The sequence below is a fragment of the Salarias fasciatus genome, chromosome 16, assembly GCF_902148845.1.
Source record: "Salarias fasciatus chromosome 16, fSalaFa1.1, whole genome shotgun sequence".
Taxonomy (NCBI): Eukaryota; Metazoa; Chordata; class Actinopteri; order Blenniiformes; family Blenniidae; genus Salarias; species Salarias fasciatus.
This window is the reverse complement of record NC_043760.1, coordinates 5110819-5129023: the sequence shown is the minus strand read 5'-3', so window position 1 is coordinate 5129023 and position 18205 is coordinate 5110819. Positions and strand designations below refer to the sequence as shown.

The 18205-nt window shown below is 47.3% G+C and overlaps 1 protein-coding gene across 1 annotated transcript; it reads left to right on the top strand.

The window, feature by feature from the left end:
• Window positions 1-732: 732 nt before the first annotated feature.
• Window positions 733-17654, top strand: LOC115403324 (zinc finger E-box-binding homeobox 2-like). Its single transcript, XM_030112184.1, has 11 exons — window positions 733-790; window positions 5889-5953; window positions 6011-6116; window positions 6317-6379; window positions 6474-6665; window positions 8107-8321; window positions 8624-8729; window positions 9095-10908; window positions 11299-11464; window positions 15264-15579; window positions 17606-17654. The coding sequence occupies exons 1-11, from the start codon at window positions 733-735 to the stop codon at window positions 17652-17654; spliced, it is 3150 nt and encodes a 1049-aa protein (XP_029968044.1).
• The last annotated feature ends 551 nt before the right edge of the window (window positions 17655-18205 follow it).

Below are 18205 nucleotides of genomic sequence, written 5' to 3'. Positions count from 1 at the left end.
TGCAGGGTTCTCCACCTCTGAGCCCGGTCCTGCAGGGTTCTCCACCTCTGAGCCCGGTCCTGCAGGGTTCTCCACCTCTGAGCCCGGTCCTGCAGGGTTCTCCACCTCTGAGCCCGGTCCTGCAGGGTTCTCCACCTCTGAGCCCGGTCCTGCAGGGTTCTCCACCTCTGAGCCAGGTCCTGCAGGGTCTCCCTGTTAAAAGGGAGTTTTTCCTCTCCTCCGTGTGGTTCAGAGAAACCTGCTGCTAATACAGATGAATCGCACTGGAAATAGTGTGATTACTTTGTAATCTCATTACTCTGATAACTGGTGCTTGGTGATTCTTCTCATCTCCCGAAATCAACAAGTTTGCCCTTTAGCAGCAAGAACACACAATGTGGTGTGTGTGTGTGTGTGTGTGTGTGTGTGTGTGTGTGTGTGTGTGTGTGTGTGTGTGTGCCCTCCTCCCTTGTCACAGACGCTGCCCTCTCCAGAGATCTCAGATCAAGCGGACCTGATGCTCGGTGGCTGGGTCGGGGGTGTGGGTGTTTTCGGGTTGCTCGTGGGTTCAGGCTGCTTCTGGGTTTGGGTTGCTGCTGTGCGCTCTTCAAAGCAAACTAGCCACTGTTCATTTATTTATTTATTTTTTAATGTTTCAGCAATTTCCACAAAGTGTGTGGAGGGAGTGCTCTGGGTCCGGGTCTGGCTCTGGGTCTGTGGTTCATCCCCTCGACTTCCATGAAGCAGGAGACCATGGCGGAGGGTCCACGGTCCAAACGGCGGAAACAGGCCAACCCCCGCAGGAAAAATGGTAAAGCACACACACACACACACACACACACACACACACACACACACACACACACACACACTCACACACACACACACACACACAGACCTGCATCAGACGCGGCGGCCCAGACGTCTGTGCCCGCCGTGGGAGGTGGGGCTCGGGGGGCTGATGGAGTTTTATACTGAGGATTTCTCCCCTTCAGTGTGTTTTCTTTGTCACTGTTGGTTCAGAAACCACCAGGACAGCTGAAGCTGATTTCAACACTGTGGAAGCACACAGTGAGCTGGCCCTACAGGACTCGATGGGTCTGGATGCTTCATAACTAACAAGTAGCTGACATTTGTTGTGGTCTAAAGCCACTTCATGTGTCTGAGTCAAAGTTTAAACTCTTCTAAACCACAGAAAGCCACTGATGTCTGGACTTCTGAGACCTGGTCTAGTTTCTGGTGTCAGTCAGGACTCTGGACCTGCTGCATCTGCCTCTTTCAAACCTGTAATTATGTTCATACTCAGTGGTGTGAATCTGTTAGGTGATGGTGGTGGTATTATTTTGGGAGTTTACCTCCAGTGCTCGTGGTGCTGTTTTGGTAGTTTAGTTCCAGTTCTGGTGGTGTTGTTCAGGTATTTATTTGAAGTGCTAGGGGTGGTGATGGTGGTGGTGTTGTTTTGGGAGTTTTGTTGCAGTGCTGCTGGTGTTGTCTTGGTAGTTTAGCTCCAGTGCTAGTGGTTTGGTTTTGGTAGTTTGGGTGGGTTTTGGTGTTGTTTACTTGCAGTGCTGCTGCTGGTGTCACCTCACTAACCTCCCATGAGGGGAGCTTTTTTCAACTTTTTCTTAATCATCATTCAGCTTCGTGAGTGCCAGAGGTGAAGGATAACCGTGTGTGTGTGTGTGTGTGTGTGTGTGTGTGTGTGTGTGTGTGTGTGTGGTTCCTTCTCGTTGGAAGAAATCATCTTGTAGAAGTTTTTTTGTGAGATTTGCTTGTTAAACTCTCAAGGACACACACATACACACACACACACACACACACACACACACACACACGCATGCACATGCACACACACGCACACACAGGATTTAGGCAGATTTACTTCAGTGAGCACCTCTGGGTGCACAATGAAGGAGAGTTATAAAAAAAATGGGAGGGGAAGGAGGACGACGAGGAAGCCGGAGAAAATGAGCAGAGAGTAGAACAGAGGAGGAAATGACAAAAGAGGAGGGGAAGTTCTGCAGTAGCATCACCTTCACACCTCTGTGTGTGTGTGTGAGAGAGGGGGGGGGGCAGGGGGAGGCAGTGACCTGATGTGAGTCTGATGACCTCTGTGTGATTGGCTGACAGCTGGAGGAGGGCGGGTCCTCGGCGCACACATGTCAGTTCAGTTTCGATTGTTCCATCAGAGCATGACCTTGCCCCAGGAGTTCACCCATTCTAAAAGGGAGGGGTCAAAACAGCCGAAAAACCACGACATGGACAACACAACACCGCGCTGAAGGGATGACACAATAACAGGACGCAACACTGACAGGACACCACAAAGACAGAACGCAGTGAGAGGACGCCATAGTGACAGGACGCGGTGCTGGAATGATGCCACGGTGACGGGGCGCCACACTGACATGACGTCACTCTGAAACAACCCCACAGTGACGGGATACAACACTGACATAATGCCACACTAAGATGACGCCACACTGACAGGACGCCACACTGACAGGACGCCATAGTGACAGGACACCGGTGTGAGGACAGGCTGTCTGCAGCTTCTGTCTCTGGGTGAGGAGGTGCTGTCTGGGATGAGCAGGAGCCTGTGATGACTGACTGATCCGGCCTTTTCCATTCTGTTTCCTGGATGTAGTTGGACAGTGAAGCTGCTGTGAAGCTGTGCAGCAGGAATGTGAAGTCTGACTTGCGAAGGCCACCTGTTCGCAGCGTTCCGGCCCTCTGTTCTGTTCTGTCTTCAGTTTTGTTGTCCGGGCGGGAGCAGAGAGCATCTTGTTGATGCTTCTCATTTGGCAGCCTCCTGCGGCTGCATGCAGGGAGATGTACATTCCTTTGTGCTCTAACAGGGTTATCTAGCTCTGTAATTGATTCCTCTGCATCGTGGGGAGGAGACAGACTGTGTCATTTTCATGACACCGGCTCCGAGCGCCCTGATTGGCTGAGCCTGGCTCGTCAATGCGTGTGTCTGTCCGTCTCGCTCCTCGTCCCGGTCGATGTGACACACATGAAGCACGTCTGCACGGCTTCATACACTCATCACCATGGCAGTCATGATGATGATGATGATGATGATGATGGTGGTGATGATGATGTGAAATCAGGCGTAAGCGGGTCAGTCAATAACTTCCGGTCAACTGGCTCCACAGTCAGCGGTAATGTGCCCTTGATTCCCCACTGGCTGTTTAAAGGAGTGCAGGTGACCTATGAGGCCTCCGCGTTGACAAAATGATCTGACCACACACACACACACACACACACACACACACACACACACACACACACACACACACACACACACACACACACACTGACAGAAACACCCTCTGAAACGATCACACAGACAAACACGAGCACAACAGCGCTCATCCATCCCATGATGGCCTTGAAGTTAGCCTCTTTATGCATAAACGATAGAGTGATCAGAAGGTGGGTTTGGTGATGGAGGTGATTAAACAGAGTAAAGAGAGATGTGGTGTTTTTACAGGAGACTCAGTGATGTCCTGGTCGACACAGACTGGAGTGTTTGGTGGAAAGGGCAGCTTGTGCTCACGGCTCTAATCTAAGCGTGGGTCCATCTGTTTTCCCCCAATTTAAATGTAAAGATTACATCAAGCTTAGACATAGACAAAGGCAGCATTTTCATGGTCACGAAAGACTCCTGACTTTATTGTTTTTGCTTTATTAATGTATTTGCACCAAATGTTAGTCCAGAGAATTTGTCTCTTTTTGCGAAAATGAAAACTGGACTAGCCGGTGTTGGTCTGGGGGAGGTGGTGACGATGGGGGAAGACCGACACTGTTGTCCAGATGACAGTGAGGACAGGACGGGAGCAGAAACCCAGCCTCAGTCCTCCAGTGTCTCTCAGCTGGTGAGGAAGCTTGACCTGGTCGATCAGACGCTCTTCTCACACACAGTCCACATGGATTAAAGTGGTCAAATCCGATAGATGTGGTGTCTTCCTCTTTTACAGTGTCTGTTGCTGTCACATTGTTTCAGCTGTTTTTATGGATCACCATCTAGTTTTGTCCAAACTCTTTTTATCTGATACAAGAAAATCATCCTCTATTTGGCAGTTTAATGATAAACTTTTTAACAACTTTTATTTTATTTTTTATGGAAGTGGTGTCAGTCAAAGAAGGACTGTTTTCCTTCCCTGAGTCAGTGGTGGAGGTAGGGAAGGGTCAGAGCAAAGTCTGCCAGCACTACGCCTCCTTTTCTACAGCCAGGATTTGGAAAGCTGTTGGGCAGTTGGAGGCAGGGCCTCATAGACTCCCTCTCTAGAAGCATTTCCTTCAGACTGCAGAGTTTGCAGAGACTGCTGTGTGGCTCTTCTCTTTGCACAGTGCTCTGGAGCACTGGGAGACTGGCTGGACAAACACTTTTTCCCCCTGAGAACATCTGAATGTGACCTCTGTGGACCTGTCTTCTGCACCTTGATGGTGGAGGCATGGAGGACCATGTACATCTCCCATCCTGACTCCAGGTCTGGACCGAGGATCTTTGTGGATCTCCACCACAGCTTTCTCCTCAATCTGAACTTGGTCTGGATGTAATTTATGTATTCATTTTATAGCTGGTCACAGATTGTGCAACATCTTCGCTGGGTGCATCCTGTGTGTTTTCCTCTTTTCATTGCTCTCTTTTGAGACTGAACAAACAATTTTTGTTATTGATCTCTGTTTTTTAAATAAAGCTGTTTTTCAAGTCTCTCTCTGTCTGTCTTTCTCTTTCTCTGTCTTTATCTTTCTGTCTATATCTTTAAATCTCTGTCTGTTTTTATCTTTTTCTCTAGTCCTGTCTGTCTATCTCTTTCTTTCTCTTTATCTCTCTCTGTGTTTGCCTGTCTGTCTGTCTGTCTGTCTGTCTGTCTGTCTCTCTCTCTCTCTCTTTCTATCTCTTCTATTCTCTGTCTTCTGCTGGAATCTTTGATTCAGGATTTGAGGAACTGAGCTGAACATTTTACATCATGGAGTCATTCTCTGTCAACATGTTTCCATCAGCTCTGTGCGTGTCTGTGCATCTGTCTGTCCATCCCTCCATCCATCCCTCATTGTCTGTTTGCCTCCCTGTCTGTGTCCGTCCAGCCATCTGTCTGTCAGTCTGTCCATCATTGTGTCTGTCTGACTATCCCTACATCTGTCTATCTCTCTATTGATCGATCTGTTCGTCTGTCCATCCGTCCGTCTATCTCTGTCCATCCATATGTGTCCGTCCACCCATCTCTGTCTGTCTGTCCGTCCATCTGTCTATCGGGCTGCCTTCTTGCCCTTGTTCTTGTGTGTTTGACCTTTCACCCCTTCAGATCTACTATCCACTGACTCCCTGTGATCAGATTTCAGGTGCTTCTGGTCAGTCTGATGGTTTGTGGCTTCTGGCTGTAGTGAGAGAACCCTGGGTCAGAGGTCAAGTGAAACTGCTGGCTCTGGCTCTTTGCGTGGTGTTGTTCGGCGTTCAGTGGTGTCGTGACTCATGAGTGCAAGTTGTGGTGAAGCGCAGCTTTCAGCTGTGTCACTTTCTGCACATGTTTCAGGAAGCAGATGGAAAAAATCTGGCAAGAGCATCAGGCTCAGAGGCAGAGTCTGAGTGAGGGTCATGTGACCTGAGTGAGGATCATGTGACCACTGTGGTAGATACTGGACGCTTTAGCTGAAGTCTCATGCAGGTTCAAACCTCAGACTTTCTGCTTTCAGACAGACAGACATGGTTTCAGGGAGATTTTCTGGAGATGAAGGGTCACTACACACAACAAAACGGTGCTTTCTCCCTCCCTCCTGAGGAGAAGGAGCAGGAGGAGGAGCCATGAACTCCTCCTCACCCCCCTTTTACCCCTCGCACCTCCTCCTCACCCCTTGACTCCTCTCACCTCCTCTCACCTCCTGCTGGCTGTGTGTTGCAGTGCTGATCTATGGCAGTGTTGTGGAGGAGACCTCGGACAGTGATAAGGAGGAGCAGCTGCTGTCAGAAGAAACAGATCTTGTTCATGGAGGAGGAGGAGGAGGAGGAGGACAAGGTGAAGATGAAGATAAACAGCTGAGCAGACTGTCTGGAGCCCCTCCTTTTTTGACCCCCAGCCAGCAGGAGCAGGAGGAGGAGACCCTGCAGGAGCCCCTCAGCTGGAGGTTTGGTGAGTGGGAGTCATCGAACGTACTGATTACAGCTCAGAGGTTTAAGGAGAAGCAGGTGTAGGAAGAGAAGGAGAGGGAGCAGGAGCAGGTGGAGAGAGAAGAGGAGGAGGAGGAGGAGGAGGAGGAGGAGGAGGAGGAGGAGAGCAGCAGAAGGAGGAGCAGAGGGAGGAGAATGACAGGTATGACTGTGTGTTGACAGATGAGAGGAGTGACGAGTTTGATGGAGGAGAAACTTCTCTTCATACTACAGGAAATACTGCAGGTATATACACACACACACACACACACACACACACACACACACACACACACACACACGTGCGCGCGCAAAGCCTAATCAGGTCTCTTGCTTCCAGTAATCCAGCTGGATGGACTTTCCAACATCAACAAGTTCTTGCTGAATCACAAACTGGAGGATGGTGACGCTCATCAGGCCTTCGCCACGTATCTGCGGCAGAAGGACACCGCCATCATTTACCCAGAAGCCCCGGAGGAGGCCTCAGCATTCAGCCCTCCTGAGACCCACGGGCCAGATGAAAGTGAGCACGGTGAGACAAAAATAAGAATATCAAGAAAATTAGTGATCATAAGATCACCTTGATGATGATGATGATGATGATGATGATGAAGGTGTGGATGTGAGGATGATGTTGATGTGATGACGATGATAAAGATGAAGGTGATAATGATGATGAAGATTTTTCTGTGTGAGGATGATGATGATAATTAATAAGATGTTCATGTGAGGATGGTGATGATGTTCAGGATGATGATGTGGTGATTATCCTGATGATGATGATGATGATGATGATGGTGATGATGGTGATGATGATGATGATGGTGATGATGATGATGATGATGTGTTGATGATGATGATGATGGGATGGTCTTGATAATGATGTGATGATGATGATGATGATGATGATGATGATGATGATGACGTGATGATGATGATGATGATGATGATGATGGGATGTCTTCATGATGATGACGTGATGAAGAAGATGATGATGATGATGATGATGATGATAGTGATGATGTAATGATGGTGATGATGATGATGATGTGATGCTGATGATGATTGATGGTGATGATGTGATGATGATGATGTGATGTGATGATGATGTGATGGTGATGATGATGTTGGTCTTGATGTCACAGTGATGATGTTAAGGATGATGAAGATGGTGGTGGTGCTGATGGTCATGATGAAGATGCTGACAGTGCCGTTGGTCATGATGATGGTGGTCATGCTGGTGTTTTGGGTGAATGCAGGTGACACTAGTCATGTGTTGTGTTGTTTGGTGTGTGAGTTTCTGTCATGTGTTGACGGGAGACGGGGTGCTCACTCTAAGTCTGGCTGGCTGGCTATTTCACCATGGGAGGTTGTGTTTGCTCATATGTGTGTGACATCTTGAGAGTTTGGTGGTGATGTGGAGCGGATTTCCAGAGGAGTGACGTGTGATAGAGACAGCCAAGAAAAGGGAGGCAGTGAGGTTAAAGGTGAGAAACAAAAAATGAAGTAAAAACAATTCAATTGGCTGATGATGGTGCTGTTGATGGTCATAATGATAATGATAGTGGTGTTGATGATCATGATTGTGTTGATAGGTTTGATGATAGCCGTCATGATGTGGATTGTGGTGGTGATGGTGATGATGATTGTGACGATGGTGGTGTTTGTGGGTATGATGATATTGCTGGTGTTTGTGGGGATGATTTCATGGTGGTGATGGTCATGGTGGTGATGCAGTTGGCAGTGATCATGATAATGATGATATGCAATACAAAATACTTTGTCCCACTTAGAGAAAATTTTCTTGGACTCATCAACTCCTCCGTAAATACCTCAACAACAACAATGACAGCAAAGACATCTCCACAATTACATTACAGTATTGCAAATACCACAGCACGAGTCCGGGTTGCCAGCCCAACAGTGTGTAGTTGTGATGGTGATGATGATGTTGATGATGGTTGTGTTGCCAGACATGGCGGCCGGTGTCCTGGATGACTTCCCACAGATGTTAACGTGTCCGTACTGCCAGCGCGGCTACAAGCGGCTGTCGTCCCTCAAGGAGCACATCATGTACCGTCACCAGAAGAATGAGGGCAGCTTCTCCTGCACCTTCTGCAGTCACACTTTCACGAACCGTGTCCAGCTGGAGCGTCACATGACCCGGCACCAGCCCCCGAACCACCAGGTGAGAACACAACGTCAACAAAACACCTCTCAACCACAAAAATGAACATTTTCTGACATTCCCCACCTCTTCCAGCACTACTGGATACTCTCTACACTACTGCACACACTCTTATTTTCAGACACATGCTGAACCAAACAGACAGCACAGGTGCCATGTTCATGTGTGTGTGTGTGTGTATATGCCAAACTCACAGGCCCTGTCAGTTTAGTTCAGCTGCCTCACCACCATCAGGTCCAAAGCACCATGTGTCATTTTGCCCCGGTCTGGGATCAGATCTCTATCTCTTTGTGATCCTGCAGCTGTTGCTTAGTGATCCTGCTGGAAACCGGAAGTTTAAGTGCAACGAGTGTGGGAAGGCCTTCAAGTACAAACACCATTTGAAGGAGCATCTTCGGATCCACAGCGGTGAGTCGTGGTCCTTCTACTTCCTGTGTCTGTCCCAGTTCTGGGGTTAGTTCTGTTCATTTCAGTTCAGTTCTCTTCTTCTGAGAATCTTCGTTGAGTCCATGAGGTTCGATCACAAAATCAAACGTCAACAAGAAGCAGTTAAATGATAATTTTGAGGATACTTTAAATTTCAGTTGACAATCAGAGCCTTAGAGGTAGAGTACATCCTCCAAAGAAACTAAACCTTGAAACCAGGTTTCCAAATCGTAGCACTGGAGATGAAGTGGGAGGATGACAGGAGTCATTCAGTGTGCTCGGACTTCTCAGAAAGGACTTGGGCTGAGGGCTCTTGCCGAGGTAACAATGCTGTGTTTGTGTTGCAGGTGAGAAGCCTTACGAGTGCTCCAACTGTAAGAAACGCTTCTCTCACTCAGGATCCTACAGCTCCCACATCAGCAGCAAGAAATGCATCAGTCTTACTTCACTTAATGGGCGAGTGCACAACGATGGCGGCAGCAAACCCAGCTCTTCTCCGAACTCCAGTTCCTCATCACCAGGAAGCCCTGCCCTCAACCATCTCCACAGCAGATCAGAAAATGGGCGGCTTTTCAGCCCACCTGACATTCAAAGGTCACTCGATATTAAAACTGAGCCAATGGACTTCAGTGAGTACCAGATGCTGATGTCCTCGCAGCTTGGGTTTGGTGGGTCAGGCACCTACATGAATGGGCATGGCGAAGACCCTCTGCGCATCTCTGCCCAGAGTCTATTTCAACACCTGGGAGGCACTGGGGTGGACCTGTCCCTGCTGGGCTACACAGGACCTCTTAAGAACAACCTGAGTGAGGTGCGGAAGTTACTTCAGATTGTGGACAAAACAGCGTGTAGGCAGAAAATGGATGGTTACCCAGAACTCTCCAAGCTCAATGCCCACACAAAGGAGCAAGGGACACACACGGCAGAGCACAAGTCCAGGTATCAATTGATGGACAGCCCCACCAGGAGCATCATTGACTACACTTTAGAGAAAGTCAATGAGGCTAAATGTTTGATCGATGACTCCAAGAGGCAAGTGGACATTAAGAAGGAGAAAATGAACCAGGAAGACCTCAGCAGCATGGGGAAACTCCATGATGACCTATTTTCGTTCTCCTGCCAGTACTGCAAAGAGACATTTACCGGACCCATCCCACTGCACCAACATGAACGCTACATGTGCAAAATGAACGATGAGATCAAGGCTGTCCTCCAGCCAGAAAACACCCCTCCCAACCGCCTAATGTCCCCCGAGCTGCCTAGCAACGAGAGGGCCACCAGCCCCGTTAACCTTTTCGAAGATCACATGTCAGTGCTTAAGGCTTACTTTGCCATGAAGACCGAACCAAACTCGGAGGAATTGCTCAAGATTTCCATTGCTGTTGGCCTTAATCAAGAGATTGTCAGAGAGTGGTTTGAACAATGGAAGAGCCAAAGCCTCCCCAGTCTGAAGAAAAAGTCAACAACGCCTGACTGTGGTGGACCAGACATCAGATCAAGCAGCTGTCCCACTTTGGACTCACAGGCCTCCTCAAATACCAACCAGTCTTCAGCCCACAGACCAGTGGACTCTTTGGACCACTTACCACCACAGAGCAGCACTTTATCACCGCTTAACTTGTCCTCCGTGTCTTCTAAAAACCCACAGAGCAGCTCCTATCCAGCAAACAGCCTGACTTCAGAGGAGTTCCACAGGGACTTTCCTCTTGATTTATCGCTGTCCAAACACATGATGCAGAAGCTCATCTCTGCTGAGGCCAAACCACCAAGACCCAACGGTCTCCTTGGAGAGCGCAGCATTGACATTTCAGCTCCACGGAAGACGTCAGGGCCCTTAGACTCAATCAATATCAAGACTGAAGTGGTGGGTCCTGATGGAGTCGGGAACTCGGCCCATCCACTGGAGAAGGCCTCTAGTCCATTCTTTGGAATGAACACATTTGCTGGCTGTCCCACCTACACTTCCCTTCCGCATCATGGGGCATTTCCCCCACCCACTTTCATGACCCCTGCACCGGCCACCATTCCCGGCATCAGGCCCTACAGCAATCTGGACCCCATGAGCTTTCTGCCCCACATGGCGTACACCTACACCGCCGGGGCATCGTCTTTCAATGAGCTGCAGCAGAGGAGAAAGTTCCAGCAGAAACCAGCTTTCCAGGTAGAACCAACCTGGTCGTTGTACCTCCTCCATCACCTTTCCTTCTGTCACACCTCCTACCACACCACTCCCTACACCTGCTCCGAATAGACCTTCTCCTGCATCACCTCTGATAACACCTCTGCTTATCACACGGCCTACTGCATCTCCTCTTATCACACCACTCTCTATGTCACCAGAGTGCTATGAAAAGAAGTGTGTGTGTGTGTGTGTGTGTGTGTGTGTGTGTGTGTGTGTGAGAGAGAGAGAGAGAGAGAGAGAGAGAGAGCGAGAGAGAGAGAGAGAGAGAGAGAGAGACAGTAGTTAACAGCGTGAATCTACGTGCATGTGGTTAACAGTGACTGTGTAACAGTGGCTAACAGTGTGTGCTTGTGTGTGTGCGTGGCACAGGGGGAGCTGCTACAGGCTGCAGGTCTGGATGAGCTGACAGACAGTGAGTCTCTGCTGTGCAGGAAGAAGATGAAGAAGACTGACAGTGGTATGTACGCCTGTGACTTGTGCGACAAAACATTCCAGAAGACCAGTTCCCTCCTCAGACACAAATATGAGCACACAGGTATATACCACCTTTATACTCCCTTTATACATCTATTTACCCCTGATACCCTGCTTTGACCACGTGTATATGACCTTTATACCCCTTCATACCAGTACTGAAGACCCTCCCGCACCACCTATACACCCCTGATGCAACTTTTTACCACTTTTATATTATCTTTACCCCATAGTACCACATTATTATCCCATCATACCCCATATACTACTATTAAATACCCTCTATATTAGCTGTTAAGCCACCTTCATATTGTCTTTTTACAGCCTTTTGGCACAGACATATCCATTTCACCCCCATATCCTCTGTATACCCCTTTTTACCACTTTCACCATCTTTACAACCCATTTATCCCTCCTGTTTACCCCTTTAATGACCCGTTTACACCATAGTTATACTGCTGTTATACCTCCTTTATACCATCTTTATAATCACTGTATATCATCTGAAAACACTCTTCCTACCACATTTACACCCGTATACATCACCTTCATACCTCTTTTATATCCCTTCTAAGTGACCTTAATACAGTCTTCATACCAAATGTACATCCTGATGTAAAACCCCTACTATCATATTTATGATGCTTTAGAGCACCCATGCAGCTCATTCATGCCATATTTACACCCCTTTATATGAACATAAAACCTAATTTATACCCTCTATAGTGCCTTCAAACACATTTATGTCACTGTAATACCCCCTTGCACCTCATTTACATTCCTTGAAAGCATCTCTATATCATGTTGATACCAGTGGCAGTTGCTGGTGTTTAAAGGACAGAAAAGCTGATTTTCAGCTGACATAAGATTTGTCTATTTATGTATTTGTAAATTGTACCCTCTGTTCTTTTTCAAGAAAATGGACTGTGACCCTGTCGTACCAGCTAGGTGTCTTTTTTAAGGGACTTGCCCAGTATCCTCTCAATGGCCAGCAGAGCCAGGCTGCTCAAACAGCCTTGGCCCATTGTGTTTTGGTTGTAAGACTTGAGCTTCTTTCAACAGAAGAAAATCCTGTTTTCTTCCAGGTGCAAATGTTTCTCCAGTTGTCTCAAATAATGACAAGTTTGTACAGTTGAGATATTGCATTGTCCAACTTGTTATATTACCTGAACAGAAAAAAATATCCCAGCTTCTACCTGTTGCTCAGTATGTCCTGGGTCAAATATGAGACTTGAAGTTCAGAACTCAGTTTCCTTGACACAAAGAAATGGCCCTAATGTTTCAGGACACTGTCCTTCTCAGGGAGCACTTGTCTCACGTCATCCAAGTTCCAGACAGGTCATGGGGTCAGCAGTCTAAGCAGTGATACCTAGAGTTCCTGTCCCCAGCCACTTCCAGGTGGATCCCGAAGCATTCCCAGGCCAGCTGAGAGACATAGTCTCTCCAGCGAGTCCTAGGTCTTCCCCGGGGCCTCCTCCCGGTGATATATACGCCTGGAACACCTGTCCATGGAGGCGTCCAGGAGGCTTCAGAAACAAATGTCTGAGCCACCTCAGCTGTCTCCTCTCAATGTGGAGGAATAGCGGCTCTACTCCAAGCTCCTCATCCTATCTCTAAGGGAGCATCCAGCTGCCCCACAGACAGAGCTCATTTCGACCTCTTGTATCCAGGATCGTGTCCTTTCAATCATAACCTAAAGCTTTTGACTACCGGTGCGGGTGGGAACGTAGATAGTAAAAAAAAAACATTACTGCATCACTGCGGCTGCTGCACCAATCCGCCTGTCAACCTCATGCTCCATCCGTCCTCCACTTGTGAACATGACTCCAACATATCTGAACTCCTCCTGGAGCAGGGACTCTCTGCTGATCCAGAGTGGGCAGACCGCCGTCTTCTGGTCAAAGACCATGGCCTCACCTTTGGAGGTGCTGATCCTCATACCTGTCGCTTCACAATTGGCTGAGAACTGCCAAAGTACAAGCTGTGGGTCCAGGTTCAATGAAGCCAACAGGACTACGTCATCCTCGAAAAGAGAAGCTGAAATCCCTGTTGCCCTGCTGCCTGTCACAGGCGGAGACTGGTACACATGTCACAGATACTGTATAATCCACTTCAGCTGGGTCCATGTATACAAGGAGTAAACGTGGACCGCTTTATTTCATATTCATGTATACAGATTGTGTAATATGATTGTTTCAATTGGATTGAAAAAAAACCCCTCATAAACTGGGCGAGTGACTCAACACACTCATTTCCCAGCATTTCAGGGGCTGCCATGTGATCGCAGGTCCCCTGTCCGGCCTGTAAGATCCAGAGAAGGAGAGCTACCATGGTCCCCCAATGCTGTTCTCATGAACTCAAAGGGATTACTATAACCTCCAGATACAGGCAATGTTACTTGCCTGTGTCTGGAGGATACAGATATTGTTATCTAATTATTCTCCAACTTTTCCTCTTTTTTATTTAAATGTACTCCTCTTTGCCCACCGAATTCGCCCCTCAGAGATGCAGTTGTTTCTTATTCTGATATCAGTGGTTTCAGCTACTTGCCACAGAAAAAAAAGAAGCCTGATATCATCATAAACAGTTGCTGCAAGAGCAGACATCACGTCATTTTGGATTAAATGATACACCACCCTTCAAGAACCCCTTTAAACTGCTCACATCCCATTTACACCACATTCAGAGCCTTATTATTCCACCTTTATGGCCCATTCATATACTCTGATACCCACTTTTTACCCCTTTACAGCTCAGCATACCGTCTTTCCTCCAACCCTCTAACCCTTTTATAGATTGTGGATGTACCACCTTTCCACCTCCTTTCCACCACCTTCATGGCCTCTCTCCACCTCCTTTACACCACCACTCACCTGCCGCTGTTCAATCTCACATGTTGTTCCCAGTTGTAGCTGTTCCTCTGCAGTCTAAATCTGCTTCTTTCACAGCTGCTACACGCACACACACACACACACACACACACACACACACACACACACACACACACACACACACACACACACACACACACACACACACACTCACACAAACATGCACACACCACAGATCAAGGGGTACCTGACTGTTTACCTTCATGTATTTCACTCACTTTCATCATCCTCTTCTACCCCTTTGCTCAGAGTGTGTGTGTGTGTGTGTTTGTGTTTGTGTTTGTGTGTGTGTGTGTGTGTGTGTGTGTGTGTGTGTGTGTGTGTGTGTGTGTGTGTGTGTGTGTGTGATGTTTGTCTTTATATGTCTCTCTTTTCGAGTGGTTTTACACATTGATGAAGTCTGCTTCCTTCTTCATTTCCTTGAATTGTCACCGATAAAATGAAAATCAGCAAATAGTCATAGCTACACTCCAAGTCACAGATCATCAACTAATCATGACAGGTTTTAGATCCGAACTGAAACTCAGCACTGCTTTCTCTCCTTCACCTCCTTTTCTTTTTCTGTCCCTTCATTTTTTTTGCCATTTTTTTCTTTTATGGTTTGTTATTGACGAGTTTCCCATCTCATGATGTGTGTTTATTTTGGACATTTTGAACTGCAGTTTGCTGTTCTTGTCTGAATGATTTTTAATCATCCTGATTTGCTTTCCTTGTATTCTCTCCTCGTTCACTTTCCATGTTTGGTTAATGGTTGTTTGTTTTATTGTTTGTTTGTCAACTGGCTTGTTTAATTGTAAATTTTCTTAACTCTCTTATGTTTGTTTACATTTTGTGTGTTAATTTTCTGGCTGTTTGCTTGTTAATTTGTGGTTTATCAAATGGTTTTTAACGTGTTTCTGGGTTTGTTTCCTTGGCGTGTGTGTGTATATGTGTGTGTGTGTGTGTGTGTGTGTGTGTGTGTGTGTGTAGGTAAACGTCCTCACCAGTGTCAGATCTGTCAGAAAGCCTTCAAACACAAGCACCACCTCATCGAGCACTCGCGGCTGCACTCCGGAGAGAAGCCGTACCAGTGTGACAAGTGTGGGAAGCGCTTCTCCCACTCGGGCTCGTACTCGCAGCACATGAACCACCGCTACTCCTACTGCAAGAGGGAGGCCGAGGAGCGCGAGGCCGCCCAGAGGGAGGCGCAGCACTCGGGGGGAGACCTGGAGCCCACCGAGCTGCTGATGGGCAGGACCTACCTGCAGGCGCTGGCCCCGATCCGACAGCCCCGACCTGACGACCGGCAGGAGGGAGGGCCGGCCTGGAGGGACGGAGGAGGAGAGGAGGAGGAGGAGGAGGAGGAGGCAGCAGACACACAGCAGCCCCGTCGGAGGGAGGAGGAGGCTGTGCAGGTGGAGACGATGGACGATGAGGAGGATAAAGACTCATCGCCGAAGGACGAAGGTCCACCTGACGGGAGGTCAAAGTGGGACGCCGCCATATGAGAGCTGAAGGAAGCAGCCGGGTGTCCGTCCTGGTTAGCGAGTTTCTAGTGAACAATCAGAAAAATTTACATTTATTTAGAGTCTCTCTGAGCATTCCTGTGAATAATTACAAAAACTGATTTACTAACTTCTAAAGCTCACAAGAGAAGAAAAAAACAAGGAATTTAAAGCTCATAATAAATGTGCTCAGTCAGACTTTTTTCTTCGTTTTACAGTTTCTAACTTTTTCTAACACCTTCCTGATTTGGTTTTGTTGCTCAAACAGGATTTATCTGGATTTCAGAAACATGAACAGATTCTGAAAAGATTTCTTCTTTATTTTTAGCCCATTCAAATGTTGAGCTATTTAATCTTAACTGAGCAAAAATCATTTTGAATGTTTTTCAGGCTTGAGGAGTTCCTCAGGGTTCAACACTGGGTCCTTCGTTTATTCGATTCACCTCTTTATTTCTACCGTCTCCTTCTCAAAACATGTATTCTACAGTCACACAACAATAAGCATTTTCTGTAAACAAGACTTTTTTTTTTAAATGAAAAGTTGTTTCACGGGTACAACGGCGGCACTGACAGGATTCACGTCCTCTCCGTTTCTTTTTTTATGTGTCAGATGTGAATGTTTTGTTACAAACGTGTTTCTATCGGAGCATATGAAGTGAGATTCGCCTGAAGGTACAAAGGACTCAAAAGAAACACAACGCTAATGCAAACAGGATGAGCAATCAATGGGATGCGGTGGTGGAGCTGTGATAGAACGGATGAAGGTGATGGGACAGAGGAAATGATGGAGAAGGTAGGCCTGGTGGAGCTGATGGTGTACAGTAATGTGATTACGGTGTGGTGCTGAAGGGAAAATGGGTGTGATTAGCACAGGGCTGCTCCACCCTGGCCCTTGGTCTGGTTACAGGACTGGGCTTTTTAACAAGCATGATGAAGATGTCAACGTCAGATGGGGAGCTGAGTAGTCCTGTCCTAGAATATCAGAAAGTCTACGAATAAAAGAACAAAGATGGACGGAGGTGTGGAGGTGGTCCTCCCATTCTGCGTGTGCCTGTGTGTGTGTGTGTGTGTGTGTGTGTGTGTGTGTGAGAGTGAAGTGCCATCCCTGTAAAATGTGACGTAAAGTTTGTTTGCTTTCTGACTTGAATGTTTTGTTGTTTTTAATAATTTAATGATTCCAACTCAGATGTCATTTTTGTTTATTTGAAGATTATTTGTGACTCATTTTATATTTCCTGCTTTATTTCTAACTGTAGTGTACAGTGTTAGAGGGCCTCACACATCCACACACTGTTTTATAGCTGTATCCTCCAACTACAGATTATTTCATTTGATATTTTTACTTTAAAACGTCTGAAAACTGAAACCCAAGGGACTTTTGATACTCTGATTACTCTGCAAACACTGTCTTCCAAATAATAACGTTATTCATCCAGTGACTGATGATGATGATAATAATATTGATCGGATGATGATGATGATGGGGTAGTAAAGATGATGGTGGAGATTTTGGTGGTGGGGATGAGGATGATGGTTGTGGTGGTGAAGAGGACGGTAGTGGTGATGATGATGATGATGCGGTTGGAGGCAATGATGGGGTGGTGATGGTGGTGATGATGATGGGTGTGGGGGTGATGATGGTGATGATGATGATGATGGGTGGTGGTGATGAGGATGATGGTATATTTGTTCTTTGTATTTACTCTTACATGGCTGTAATAATAAATAAATGTGGCCAAATAAAGTACACCATGTGTCTTTCTGTTCTCTGATTGGTTGAATGCTGTGTGACACGCCCACAAACTCAGCTGACTCCTCCCCATCAAGCCAGGAAACATGGAACACCAGTGAGAAGAGGTTACCAGGGCAGATCTAGATCCAACAGTCCAAGACCAGCCAGACCAGGACAAACCAGGCCACACCGATCCAGACCAATGGAGACTAGACCATGACCCAACAGACCAGACTATTACAAACCACACCAGGACAAACCAGAGCACAGCAGACCAGACCAGATTAAGACAAAACAGACCAGGATGCCACAGATCAGACCAGGACAAACCAGGACACACCAGATCTGACTAGAGCAGGACAAACCAGTCCAGGACGCAACAGACCAGATTAGGCCACACCAGGGAACACCAGACCAATCCAGGATATCACAGACCAGAGTAGGACAATCCAAACCCGGGCACACCAGACAAGACTAGACCAGGACAAACCAATCCAAGACAGTCCAGGACACAGCAGACTAGACTAGGACAGACCAGACCTGGACACACCAGACAAGACTAAGACAGACCAGCCCAGATCAACCCATGACCGACCAGGACACACCAGACGAGGTAAAAAAAATCAGACCGGGACAAACCCAACCAGGCCAATCCAAAACACAGCAGACCGGGACAGCCCCGACCTGGACCCAAC